This window comes from Cricetulus griseus, chromosome 7, assembly GCF_003668045.3.
Source record: "Cricetulus griseus strain 17A/GY chromosome 7, alternate assembly CriGri-PICRH-1.0, whole genome shotgun sequence".
Classification (NCBI taxonomy): domain Eukaryota; kingdom Metazoa; phylum Chordata; class Mammalia; order Rodentia; family Cricetidae; genus Cricetulus; species Cricetulus griseus.
This window is the reverse complement of record NC_048600.1, coordinates 118,383,936-118,398,675: the sequence shown is the minus strand read 5'-3', so window position 1 is coordinate 118,398,675 and position 14,740 is coordinate 118,383,936. Positions and strand designations below refer to the sequence as shown.

General features: G+C 44.2%; 1 protein-coding gene across 1 annotated transcript in view; it reads left to right on the top strand.

Moving 5' to 3' along the window:
- Nucleotides 1-14,740, top strand: part of Marchf10 (membrane associated ring-CH-type finger 10) — a 92,487-nt gene that overhangs the window by 30,957 nt on the left and 46,790 nt on the right. Inside the window, 1 exon segment of the mRNA XM_035448276.1 lies at nucleotides 13,681-13,853. Within this exon segment, the coding sequence (XP_035304167.1) occupies nucleotides 13,681-13,853 (173 nt within the window).

Here is a 14,740-nt window from a genome sequence, read left to right as displayed (position 1 = left end):
GTTTTGTTGGAGTTCCACCAGGTGATTTAAAAATAGAACATGACATTAAAATGGGGCAACTGTCAGCTTAAATTGTGATGCTTCCACAAAGTTGTCCTGCCTCTCTCAGAAGATAAGCAAGCCAGCCTCATCCTTCCATGAGGCCAGCTTAATACCAACTCCAATAGTGATCCCAGCTCAGGGAAATTGTTGGTACCGGCAACTGGTGGCCTCTGACCCAAACAGTTCTCTGTGTTGTTTGGACTTAGCAGCTCCGAAACTGCAGAGGAGATTACAATAAAACGTCTTTCCTTCCCTGTTTGTTTGTTTTTTGGTTTTTCGAGACAGGGTTTCTCTGTGTAGCTTTGGAGCCTATCCTGGCACTCACTCTGTAGACCAGGCTGGCCTCAAACTCACAGAGATCCGCCTGCCTCTGCCTCCCGAGTGCTGGGATTAAAGGCGTGCACCACCAACGCCCGGCTTCCTTCCCTGCTTGTAATACTTGCATCTCACTGTACTTTGTTTCACTAAAATCACCCGCTTTTTAAAAATGGTTCCAATTCATTCCTGAAACAATAACAAAAAAAACTTGTTAGAAACCAATTAAAACTAAGCTATCAAAATCTTAAATTTTTTCAGTTGCAAGAGACTAGTATTCAGATGGTGCCTGCATTACATAAATTTTATAACATAGCATTTCATCCCAAAATAGCCTTTCATTTTGCTTCCATAATGTTTCATTCATTAAAAAATTAAAATACAATTATTTGTCAATTAAAAATAAAACAAATTTAAATTTTAGAATAATAAGCTAAAATGCAGAAATTACAAACTGCTTCTATACTGCACAGTAGGTTAGGTGCCCGGAGTTCAGGGTAACGAATAAACCACACTCTTCCCTCAGGTCGTCCTCAGTGTGCTTAAACTAAGACATCCTGCAAAAATCTGCAGTTCGAGACAGTGTCTGTCTGACAGAAAAATCAAGGGGAGTTGGCTGTGCTGGCACATGCCCGCAGTCCCTGTGCTCAGCAGGCAAGATGAGGACTGTGAGTTCACGGTCAACCTAAGCTACATAATGGGACGATAAATGCTTGAATGGATGAAACAAAAGCAAGGAGAAAGCTTCTCAGAGAATGAGAATTTCAGGTTTTACGTCAGATCTCGCCATGAGGAGGTGGAAACAGAGGTGATGCGCTAGCTGTCGGGTTACAGGAAACAGACATCCCATGAGCTTCCTTACCCATTTTAGGAAGGAAGATGGCCTCCTACCTGACACTGCACCTGCAAGACTGTCCTGCAGGGGGCGCTGTCTGTATCGCTTCAACAGCACCCTCTCAGAACCAGGAAGGAGAGGCTCCCTCCCCCACCACTGCTGCTCCCAGAGCAAGGCTCCTGCATTTTGTTGGCCTGTGCAGTTTGATTCCACCATCTTCTCCCCTCACCATCCCTATTGGTCCCCTGATCACACTTCCCTATTCAGTGAGGCACTGGCCGGCAGCCTATCCTCTGCCTTCCCGTCCTGCTCTCCAGACACATTATCTAATGACGTCAGCATCCACTTAGATAACCCAGCTACACCCTGGCTTCCCAGTCCCTAATGTGTCTCAAGTACCTTTCATTCTCTCTCTCTCTCTCTCTCTCTCTCTCTCTCTCTCTCTCTCACACACACACACACACACACACACACACACACACACACACACCACACCCATCCCAAGTACACTTCCCACATGTTATTGTCACCCCAAAGGATTATATTCCTAAGTCACAAGTGATCATTGCTCTGTAGGCCTCACTTCTGCTGTGGCATTTCCTCAACCTCTTGGGGGCCCTGCTCAAATTCAGGCCACCACACTCTGAACTGACCTTCCCTTCCTCAGAAGCCCAGATTTCTTTGTAAGGTCCTTGTCTTTTTGTCTTTCTCACACCTGTCATGAAATCCTGTCCATTTGTGGTCTCTGAGCCACGCCCAGGCCACTAATACTGCTAAAGGAAATGTCACCCCACTTTGCATGGGCTCCCATCCAGCAACCTCCAGGCTTTTCTCGAAGCTGCCCCAGTGTCTCTGCTCAGCTCTCTCTTCCCTCTAACCATCTCCCCAGGTCTCATCCCACCCTCTCTCCTACCTCACACCTTATTCCCACCTGTGTTTACGATGCTTCCCCCCACCCTCCCACCCCTGCACCCTGCACCCCTGCACCCCTGCACCCCTGCCGTCTTCCTCCCCAGCTCCCTCAGTCTACCCCTTCCCTGCTCGCATTAGACAGCTCTGAGAGGGCTTTCCCCTCAGCATCTAATCATAATCTAAAAGGAGAGACCAGCCCCCCCACCCCACACTCCCCTCCACTTAGTTCTTCTCCTTCACACCCCAAGTTCCCCAGAGAATTATTTACCCAGCCTGACTCCACTTCCCCACCTCCTCCTCACTCCTCAACCATTCCAATCTGGTTTCCACACACACACCGTTCCACACACAGAAATGCGCTTTGTTAAGTGACTTCCTCATCTCTCCATGGAGCGGATCCCTTTCTGTCTTTCCAGTGTGGCAGCTGGCTTTGTGTGGTGCTGGCCACACTGCCTCCCAGACGTCTACAAAGTCACCCTCGCCTGGCTTCCTCCCCAGTTTTGGAGCCCTTTATCTTTCTCATCCTCCTCCACCCTGTTCCTTAGTCTTGGGATTCCTTAAGGCCTGGAGGAATCTAACCTCACTCTACCTGGGGTTGGGGGAAGAAGGGGGTTGTTCTTAGCTTGTGTTTGCACCACAAACCGCTAGGGCCACATGGTGAGCTCCATAGATCCCGTCTCAGAATTGCTTTCACATAGATAAAATAAGATACAGGCTTTCAAAGGAAACCACCTTTATCGAAATAGTCGTGAAAATATTTTTAGAAAATTGTGATTCAGTAGTGTGTGCGCCTTCCATATTGACACATTAAATAACAAGCCATAGGCATAAAGGGTATTTTGAGACATCTGCAGCAAATTTCCTGAGATGTAAAAGTGTCTTTGATTTTCGTTGGTGACAGGAATCACAGGTCCTGCTAATACTACTGTGGCTGGGTGCCTGCAGCCCTAGATGAACACAGCTTGGATTTCAGGTGGAGATGAGTGGGATTTTATCATAAAGATAAAATCCACTTGTCCCTATCCAAGTTTATGCCTCACCAAGACTTGTCCTCTTTGTGTGCTACTTAAAGTCATCTCAGGAACATTTTAACTGCCCAAATTGAGGGGTTACTACTGGTGACTCCCAAATCTACACTTCTGGCTCAAGCCTCACTTTTGAGCCCCAGATTTAATACCCCACTGCTTTCTCACTTCCTCTACTTAGATACCTGAACAAGATACCCAATGCTGATCGCAGGCCCCAAGCTAAAGCCCCCAGCTTGGTCCTTTCCTCTCCTTTCAGTGTAGTGTAATCAGAGTTTGACAGTGTCTTCGCTGTGCTAAATTCAGTTCATGTCAGTCCCTCACATCTTACTGCCCTAGTATAGTTTTGGTGGTGGTGGAGGTGGTTTGGTTTCTATGGCCCAAACTATCTTCAAATTTCTTATCCTCCTACCCCGCCCCCCCAGAACTGGGATTCCAGATGTGTGCCACCGCACCTGGACTGGATATTGTTCTGATCCATCTGTATAGCTGCTCTATGACAAAGTTACATCGGTGGCTTCCTAACCCACCCTCCTCTTGCACCTGCCCCCAAATCCCATTTTCCATACATTAATAAGGCATGGAAATCAGTAACAGTATCTGCATGCCTACTGAAGCCGATTCTGTTTAAAATGGGGACCAAACTTTGTTATGAAACCAACGCAGCCCTCTAAAACCTGGAGCTATTTGCTGCCCTGGCCCTGGCCCACACTGGCCTCATGCCCTCAGCCCTCTTGCCTTGTCACACCGTCTACCCGGCCCTCAGCTGAAACCTGACTGCTCCTCCCACATGGATTCTGGGATGGAACTCAAACTTCTTATGTTTCCAAAGTGAACACCCCTGAATCATCCCTCTAGGCCGGTGGTTCTCAACTTCCTAAGATGGTGAGACACTTTAATACAATTCCTCATGTTGTGGTGACCCCCAACCCTAAAATTATTTGCATTATTACTTCATAACTGTAATGAATCACAGTATAAATATCTGATAAGCAAGATATCTGATACGCAACCCACAAAGAGGTCACCATCCACAGGTTGAGAATCGATGCCCTAAATCCTTAACAATAGTTTGATCATACAATCTACTTTTGTTTTTCAAGACAGGGTTTCTCTGTGTAGTCCTTCCTGCCCTGGAACTTTCTCTGGAGACCAGGCTGGCCTTGAACGCAGAGATCCGCCCGCCTCTGCCTCCTGAGTGCTGGGATTAAAGGTGTGCGCCACCACCAACTGGGCTTTCGTCAGAGTTTTTTTTAACCACAGCAACGGGAAAGGGAAGTGAGGCACCTAGTGTAGCAGTCTCAACCTGTGTGTCATGACCTCTTTGGGGGTCAAACGACCTTTCACAGGGGTCACCTAGGACCATCAGGTATTTACATTCATAACAGTTGCAAAAATCATAGTTAAGAAGTAGCAACAAAAATAATTTTATGAAAAGGTCATAGCAATAGGAAGGCTGAGAAGCATTGGCCTCCTGCCATCCATCCACCGGCTGGTCCATCCAGCATGTTGATAAACTCTAGCTGTCTCCAAGGTCAGAAAGCTGCACGCATAAACTTGAACAAATCTAGAGTTGAGTTTTGTATTTATTCAGGGTTTTTGTTGTTTTGTTTCTAGTTTTATAGAGGTTGAAAACCATTTACAGTGAATTATATAATTTTTGGAGTCCTGACAAATTCATAGATCTGTGTCACCTAGACCCCCACTGAGTTTCTGCCACCCAGTAACCATTCCCTTAGGCTCCTTCCTAGACAGCCCTTGCCCTAGGGGACACCCCTCTGTTGTCATCAGAGAGCACTTGGCTTGTTCTATCTTTTAAAAAGATTTATTTTATGTATATGGTGCTCTACCTACATATAGAACCTACATGCCAGAAGAGAATATCAGATCCCATTATAGATGACTGTGAGCCACCATGTGGTTTCTGAGAATTGAACTCAGGACCTCTGGAAGAGCAGCCAATGTTCCTAATCGCAGAGCCATCTCTCCAGCCCCTCCATCTTTTAAATCTATATTTGGAGTTGTTTTTGAATTTTTTGAGCAAGGGTCTTACTATGTAACTCTCAATCCTCCTGCCTCAGCCTAATACTTGGATTACAAGTGTGTGCTACCACAACCAATAAATTACTGTTTTCTCTGAATTCCATCTTTTTGGTCATCTCAGATCCTATTTTGAAATAGATAGACAATGAGCCTGCTCATTGAGATGGCTCAGTGGCCAAAGGCACTTTCTGAGTTTGATCCCCAGAATCCGGTCCTGTAAGGTGACCTCTGACTTCCACAAGAGTGCCATGGTCTCACCCCCATCACATGTAAACAAAATAAATATATAAATGAAATGTAAAATAAAACCTAAAAAAGAAAATGGGTCAAGTATATATTTGAAATAAATTAGATAAATGAACCGGTGTGACAATAGTAAAATTACATAAAAGTCACAGATTAAAATTAAAAACTTATCCCCAAATGAAAAAGTTTTGTTACTTTTAAAGATGGTTATAAAAGTTATACAGAAAGTGCAGTTTCATATCCATCTTTAAATATAAATTGCTGCAGTGTTTCTCCAGGATGATTTAGGAACAAAAAGATTCTTAAAATCTTTGTGCTGCTTTTAATCTAGTGAGATAAATTCCCACTTTGAGGATAACTAAAAAGCTTCTCAAATGCTCATCACAGCGCTGTTTCTCTTAGGAAAAGTTGGACACGCTCAATGAGGCCAACAAAGGATTTATGACATTCACACATGGAGCAATAGATTCTCAAGACAAAGAACCAAAGAGAATCCATAAGTTTTATCTTGCAGATTTATTCTTAGAGTCAGATTTGTATCATAATCTTTGAAACATTTCATGTTTATTGCAGGGTGAAGCAAATGCATCAACATTGTAATATAATTAAAGAGCAAAGATTTTAAAAAGGCAAGATAGAAATATAAAAGAAAACCTATGGGGTTAATATTGCTATGAATTCATGATTTTAAAAGATATACATTTCTTCCAAAGAAAGGACTCACAAACCATGTCACTCCAGCAGCAATGGATTACACATGGTCCTTCACCCTCCCACTTTTCTTCTCTTTTATCCTTTACCTCTTTTGACACAGGCTCATCACGTTGCCAAGGCTGGTTTTGAATTTTTGATCCTCTGCCTCAGTCTCCCAAGTGTGAAAACACCTATCTCTTTCTAATAGCTGTCTCAAGCCAGGTATCACAGGGGAGGCCCGTGATTATGGCACTTGGGATGTAGAGGCAAAATTAGGAGTTGTGACCAGCCAGGGATACATGGAGCCCTGTCTCAAAAACACCAAAAGTTTAAATAGCATTCTCAGACAAAAAGGATCAGTGTCTCTTGAGAAATAGCAAAGGTAGGGAAAGTCTGTTGTTAGGCCTCAAACCCAAAACAAAATAGGCTGAGATGTCTATTAACATATCAAAGCTGACTCCAGCCACCAGGTTCTCCCAGCATCCCTCAGTCCCTACCTGTTACAGGGTCCTCCAGTAATTGGCATACCCCAACCCCTTACCCTGAGCTCTCTGGGTTTTCCCTCCCCCCTCCCCCCCGCCCCTCTGGAGCCCCTATAACTCATCCATTTTGGCTACACCTGTCTCTTGGCCTCGGCCGCTCTTATTGGCCAGCGGCTCTCTCTTGCCTTCCCTCCCCATCTCTCCTCACATAGCCCAGCCCAGTCTGGCCATGCTCACTCTAGACTCTCCCAGAATATCTGTCTCTTCCTGTATTCTCCGTATCTACAGTAAACCATTCCTAGGAGCAATCATGTCCTTCCTTTTATTTCTTTTTTTTCATTTAAGGTCCAACTATAATGTTTTATTGTACTAGAAAAACAACAGAGCATGTCAAAGACTGTAAAATCAGAGCTTCAGTGGATTCTCACCATTTTAAATTTTATTTATTTATTTTTTATTTTGTGGTTGGGGGTGTGCCAAAGCACACATGAGGAGGTCAAAGGAGATCTCTGGGGAGTTGGTTCCCTCCTTCCACCATGTGGGCCTCAGGTCATCAGGGTTAGTGCCCTTACCCAAAGAGTCATCTTGCTGCCTCACTTCCCATTTTAGATACAAATGTAAGCACCAAAATTTTGATACAATTGAATGAAACATAAAGACCACATTTTAAGTAAGCAAACAGACATGAGAACAAGAAGAGTATGTGTGCATGTGCACATGTATGCCCATGCATGTGGAGGCCAGAGGCCAGAGCAACTGCCTTCCTTAATTGTTTCTCCGCCTTATCTTTGAGTCTTTCAGTGAACCTGGAGTTCAAAGATGTGCTAAACTAGATAGCCAGCACACCCCAGGGATCACCCTATCTCCAGCTCCCCAGCATGTGCCATGCCTGGCTTTTTACAAGGTGCAGGGGATCTGAATTCAGGTCCTCATGCTTGTTTAACACACGTGATTGATTAAGAGAGCACCTTGTATGTGTGTTTGGGGATGTGGGGGAGGTTGGAGACCAGAAGTCAGTGTCAGGTATCTTCAACAGCTTCCTGCCATTATTTTTAGAGTCAAGGTTTCTCGTTGTACCTGGAATTATTGATTGCATAGGCTGGTTAGTCAGCAAACTCTGGAGAGCCACTTGTCTCTGCCCCCCAGCCTCAGTTCTTATACAACATACTATCATGCATAGCTTTTTTATGTGGGTGCTGGGATTTCAATCCAATTTGAATTTGAATTCAAGTCTTCATGTCTACATAGCAAGCAAGCTCTTGGTCAACTGATCTGTCTCCCCAGCCCCTAGAAAATACTTTTTTTTTTTTTTTAAGAAAAAGAAAGGTAACTAATAATTGGAAAAGAAATATAAAATTATGAAATCATTTTGCAACCTTAATGTAAGTATAACTTTGGGCAAAGCACATTAAAAGGGGTTAAAATCATTGGAGAGATAAGGTTTATAAACATGCTAGGCTATTCAACAAGCATCAAAGAATCATTCCACCGTCCACCACTAACTACAAAGCAGGAAACATTGGCCTTCCTTTCCCTTGGAGAGTTCCCGTAGTCCAGCTCTCACTAGACATCAAGCAGGGTTGGCCGTGTGTGGACAACCTAACGATGTGAGTGCTGGCCTTGCATTACAAAGAAGGACATCACATCACCTGTAAATATTTATACCTCAAAAGATGGAACTTGTGGTTGGTTATGAGAAAACATCCAGAAGACACTGTGTGAGGCAGCTGGCTGTATCTCTTCAAAATGGTCAAACTGTGAAAAACCAAAAGAGGTCGAAGAATACTCTACACTAAGGGACTAGAGACACATAACTTGCCATGCAGGTTGAACCATCAGTCCCAACAAGTAGCTGAGAAGACAGCATGGGCACATGTAGGTTTGAATATGCTTTGTATATTCCATAATATTATGGAACTATTTTTTTTTTTAGGTCAGAGAAGTAGTGTTGTGGCTTAGTTGAAAATGTATTTTAACAGGAAGTGCACTCTGAAGTGTTCATGGATAAAGTGCCTTGAAGTCTGGCCAATTTGAAACTATTCAAAACCAGAATATTGAATGATAAGGAGATGGCTCAGTGGGTAAAAGCACTTGCACAAATGCTTGGAAAATCTGAGTTCTGTTCCTGGAATCTACAGTGGAAGGAACAAAGTGATACCACAAAGTCTGTCTCCACTTTCAAGCCGTGGCAGCACACCCACCACCCACCTCAGTGGTGGTGGTGGTGATGGTGGTGACGGTGACGGTGACGTGACAGTGGTAGTGGTGATGGTGATGGCGATGGCGATGGCAATGGTGTTGGTAGTGATGGTGGTGTTGGTGGTGGTGATGGTGGTGATGATGGTCATGGTGGTGATGGTGGTGATGGTCATGGTGGTGATGGTGGTGATGGTGGTGATGGTGGTGATGGTCATGGTGGTGATGGTGGTGATGGTGGTGATGGTGGTGGTGATGGTGGTGGTGATGGTCATGATGGTGGTGGTAGTGGTGATGGTGAGGATGGTGAGGATGGTAGTAGTGGTCATTTCAAGTAATGACCTCAAAATGTCCTGAATGCACAGGAAATACTTAGTGGTCTTACACTTTTTTTTTTTCTCTGCACAAGATAAAGTTCAGCCTGCCTCCTATGGTAACAACATCCAGCATAGAGCATGTTTTTATTTACTTGTATGCAAATGTCTACATCCCATCCATAAATCTGTTTATACAAAGCGACCCTCAATTCCCAGACATGGCTTTTTATGCATGAGGCACAATTTTATGCAGACCTTGGGGACAAGCTCTCTGAAGACACTCATTTGTGCACACAGTCTCCTGGTCAACTTTCATGTGTTGTCCCTGTTGACTGTCAAGGTTCATTGCCTTGACGGCAGCTTTTCATAATCTCCTGATACTGAATTTATTCCCAACATAAGAGACACACAGTCTCTCTCTCTCTCTCTCTCTCTCTCTCTCTCTCTCTCTCTCTCTCTCTCTCTCTCTCCTCCCTCCTCCTCTCTCCCTCTCCCTCTCCCTCTCCTCCCTCTCCCTCTCCCTCTCCCTCTCCCTCTCCCTCTTCCTCTCCCTTTCCTCCCTCTCCCCCATGCTGGGCCTGGGGGTGTTCTGGCCAAGCAGCTCTACCACTGAGCTCCACCCCTAGTTCTAACTTGGCAACATTTTGAAGGTTTCAAGTCAGAGCTCCTGGAAGGTGGAGACACCAGGACAGGTGAAGAATGGGAAGGCATTTCCCCCAGAATGCAAGAGAGACTAAAAACCTGTACCTAGTATTATTGGACGTGAAGTAAGGTGACAACAAACAGGTGATTTGAAGATGCATAGACTCAAGTAGTCAGGGACAGAAAAGCCTTGACGTTATTTTCCAACTCTTGCCTGATGGCTCCTTTCCAAGACCCAGGAAATTGGTTTTCACTTGTCCACCCCCTCATCCCTCCTGTAGTGGAGGGAAGAGGGCTGATGGATTCACACCAAGCCAGATTTTGTCATGTGCTGATCTAAGTGGATCTTCTGACACAGTAGAGATTGGTGCGGGAGAGAGAGAGAGAGAGAGAGGAGAGAGGAGAGAAAACTAGGGGAAATTTTAAAAACAGTTACTAAGTTGTTCCCCATTGCCTGGCACTAACCTTTCCTAATTAAATAAGTCCCATTGAGAGCCTTTCTCTGGACCAGTGGTTCTCAAACTTCCTAATGCTGCAACCCTTTAATACAGTTCCTCATGTTGTGGTGACCCCAACCATAAAATTATTTTCATTGTTACTTCATAACTGTATTTTTGCTACTGCTTTGAATCATACTGTAAATATATGACATGCAAGATACCTAATGTGTGACTCCAAGGGGTTGCAACTCACAGGTTGAGAATCACTGCTCTGTAATCTTCTACAATCTACTTTATTATGTGTGACGATAAAAGAGCAAACTAGGGAGTTCTTGGAAAACCTTAAGTCCACAGTTAATAATACTTCAGAAAAAAAGGTAATCTTGGCAATAAATTTGAATTAGCACAACTTTTCTGAGAACACATCTTGGTTTTTGTTATAGTCTTTGTTTGTTTGTTATACAGTCACATAGGCGGGGTTTTGTTATAGTCTTTGTTTGTTTGTTTTATACCCACACAGGCTGGGTTTTTGTTGCAGTGTTTTGGGCTTTTGACTTGGAAAGGCAGAGCTGGTTTTCTGCTTCCAGAATAATACAGCAGTGGGCTGCTGCCTCCACTGTCATGTGACAATTTCAACTTAGGAACATACGGAGAAGAAATGGAAACTATGAATTTCAAAATTATAACAGGAAAAGACAGATCTGAACTCCACCTAACATTAAAAAAAACGTTAGTGTTGATTTGATAATCTCCAGATATTGTTAAATATTTGCCATTAGAACTTTGGCCATAATTTCTTAAGACCGGATAAGTCTCAGCTGGCTAGCATGACTATCATATGACTGCCATACATTCTATGGTCTGTGGAAGATACCAGAGTGCCGCATAGGAACTGACCCTGCCCCTCTCTGTCCACACACTCTGGATTGGGAGGCATCCGTCCAATAGGATTACTTTCATGGGGCCCTCGGCTTTGGTTTCACTGTGGTAGCAGATGTCCAGGAGTTAGCTAATTCCGAAAGTGTGGGAAAGTGATTGACAAAGCCTGAAAGCTGACACAGGACACTGTGGGATGTGAGTGCAGTGTCATGATAAGTGTGCATGCCTGTCTTGTCTCACTTGATCATCAGGAAACCACCAAATGTAGATACTGTTGTTCACAGATGAGGAAATCCAAGGAATGGGAAAATAATACTAACCAACAAACTAAGGAAAACTTGCCCTGAGTCAAACGGTTACTGGCCCTAAGAACCAGGTCCACTGCCCAGGAGCCCCAGAGTTTTAAATGCCACACGTTAGTGCCAGAATGAGTCCCTACAGTCTCTCACACTCTCTCTGGCCTACATGATGGATGCCCAGTGGGTTTTCATGAGAGGAGCCAGGTGAGAATGGCTAAGGGTCTGAAGGGACATTACCAAAGACCAAAAGATTTAAAAAGTAAATTTAAATGCAGAAGGGACAAGTTTGAGATTGCTCAGTGAGACAAGAGGAAAAGGTCTGTTAGTGCACCGTGAGTATCTCAGGCCCCATGTTGTACCTTCTATTTCCAATCAACGAGAAACACCCCCTTCTAGGGGGCAGTTTCTGAACTCTGAAGAACAAAGCCCACCTGGCAGTAAAAGGGCATGGGACCAGAAACCAGAGAAGGATGTACTTAGCCCCCAGGAGCACAGTCCTGCTTGACAGGTTACGTGGTCAAACTGTCTCAGCTTCAGGGCTACTAAAGAACAGACACATAGTAAATGGGTAGAGGAGGGACAAACAGCTACCCAATAAAGAGCCCTTTACCATATCCTCCCAACTGCCTGGGGCAAGCAAGGAGTTCCAGCCTGGCTGGGAGTGACAGGGGCAGATCCAGAAGTCTTAGATTGAGCCACACTGTTCCTTTGCTGCAGGCTGGAAAATATGGTCTAAAGTACGAGGCCTTGTGTGAGTGGACTTGTCAGCTCACAGGCAGTTTGGGGAAGAAAGTCTGTCCCAGGCTGCCTGGTACTCTTTAGGGAATCCAAATCCATGAGTCTGGCTTCCATCACCCAATCATAATGACAGTCTCCAGCATCAGAATTAAAGTTTGCCAAACACCCACTTTGCTGAGAATAGAGAGCTCATCTCATGCTCAGAAATGACCTCATGATCCATCTTTGACATTTCAGAATCATTTCCCAAGATTTCTATTAAGTCACAGAATTGAATGGGAGAACAGAGACTCACTATGTCTCCTCTGCCTGTCCCTTTATCTGAGGGTGGTCTGTTTTCGGAAAATGGATGGAGTAACAATAATTATTTGTTTGAAAGCTATATACAAAACCTAAATTTAAAAACAAGATTTATTCTCATGGAAAATAATGATCTGTCCACCTGTGGATATGTAGACTTCTGCCCGGAAGTCTGACAAGCGGGGATTTTTTTTTTCTTCAGAGTTCCATTTGTCTTACATTGCACCCAATAATTCAAAGCTATTCAGCATATTTTCCTGAGTCAGGAGCCGGCGAGGTGAAAATGCCACAACTGTCATCAAGAACGAGGAGCAAGATGAGCAGGAAGTGCAGCAGCTAGGGCAGTTCCAGGGGCGTTAATTTGGCATTGCATCCTGAGAAGGGTCGAATTTTCACAGGAGTTTCTAGTGCTGGACTAACGCGCCATGCAGGAGAACCTCCTGAGACCCAAAGGTGAGAAAAAACCCTTTGGATTGTGCTTGTAGAAGAAGGGATGGCCCTCGAAAAGCTTGCTGGTGCCAGGACCTGAAGCCACAAGGCTGTACTTAAATCACCCTTGGAGGCCAGGGTCTTGACTGTCATTTATAGTGTTTGCATCATTTCTTTGATGGCAATAAGTGTGGCAAAGTGTAAAACTGTTGAATGCTTGGATAATTTTTATTGCATCTGTACTCCTAGGCTGAGATGTTTTGACACTACAGGAATTATGACTTGTCCTTGTGTGGGTTTATAATGACTTGTTTTTAGAAGACAGAGGGGACTTCTTAGATTCATCCGTCTTGTGCAATAATTTGGAATATTGAAACTCCAATCTGATTCAATAAATCCAAGCTACACGATCTAAATTTTCTTTTCATTGTCAAACACATGAATTAGCATAAGGAACATTTTCCTTCATCCATCCTCAAAACAGTTCAAATCTCAAATAGCAAACAAGTTAAAAGCACGGATTTAAAAGCACCTCCTTTAATATATAGCTTTAAGCACAAACTATTTATGGGTCATCAAATTACTTAAGGGTCAGAAACATATTCTTGTCATAATACGCCCCAAGAACAGACTCAGAAATGCAGTCTCTTCAATATGTTGCTGTTATGTCGAAGCTGCTCTTCCCAATCCATCAAAATCTCCCCGACCATAGATGGAGCTGAGCGACAAACACAAGATTTGTCTGAGCTGTCCTGGAGGGCCCAATGCATCTGCCTCTCCTGTTTCTGTGCTTAGCAAAGGTGCTTGACCCAGCCTCTGAGATTCACACATCTTCCATTTTCCACAGAGTTCCAGTGAGGAGGATTCTTTAAGTGAACCACGAACATCTACCAAGATATGTAAGTGTGAGCCCAGACTTCCAGCCATTGATCAAACACCAGTCAAGCAGAAACACAAAAGTACTATGACACCAAAGAAGCCAGATAAAGTGAGCCCCAGCAAACCCTCCTCAGGTGAGTGGCTTCCTTATTGAAATCCACATGTAACATCCTAGTCTTAACGATCACGACAAGCAGGTGGGATTCTCTAATCCTAAGTGGTTTAGGTCTTGGGAGGCCAATGAACCTGAGCAAATGGCAAAATTAATCTTGCAGTAGAATAGGTGCCCATATCTTCAGGCCCATTTCTCCACTTCCTGTGCCACTGCTTACAAATGCTGCCTTTTCATCTTTGTCACAGTTCTAGGGTGGTGGAGAATGGGGGTGAAGGGGGTAGGGGGGTGGATAAAGGCTTTGGCCCCAGGTATCAAGTTTTATGACTAAGCCAAGGGGAGCTTTCAGAAGCATCTGAGTGACATAATTTACAGCCCGAGAGTAATAAAGTCCTCCAGTCCTGGGGATGCCCTCTCAGGGAGAAAGAAAACTTGATGAATCCCCTTTTTGTGTGGTTTGGTAAATAACTCACTCTCAGGCTGTCTTTGAAGCTCAGACAGTCTTCTTGGGGCAAGAGAGACTCATAGAAGCTAAAATCAACCCAAAGATTAGACTGCCTCAGGCTCGTCCTGTCCCATCAACACCAACATCTGTGGGACAAAATTGTGTCCTCTGGGAACCACACATACATTGGGGTAACTAGGCAGAAAGGCCTGCCTCCTGGGAAAAGGGCCAAACTAACTGCTGAAGAACTGGGAAATAGCAAATGTCACGTGGTTCATTACAATCCCATCGCAGTTTCTTCCTAATCCTCAATGGCTGCTGTCATGCAACCACCGGTCTGCTTAAATCCAATACATTTGTGGGAAATGGCATCTTTCACTCAGATTAACCACCCACATTTTCTTGCTTTAATGAAGTCAAGACCAAATTGACTTTCTAAAGTGTTGTCCTCTTGGGCAAAGCGCCAACTTC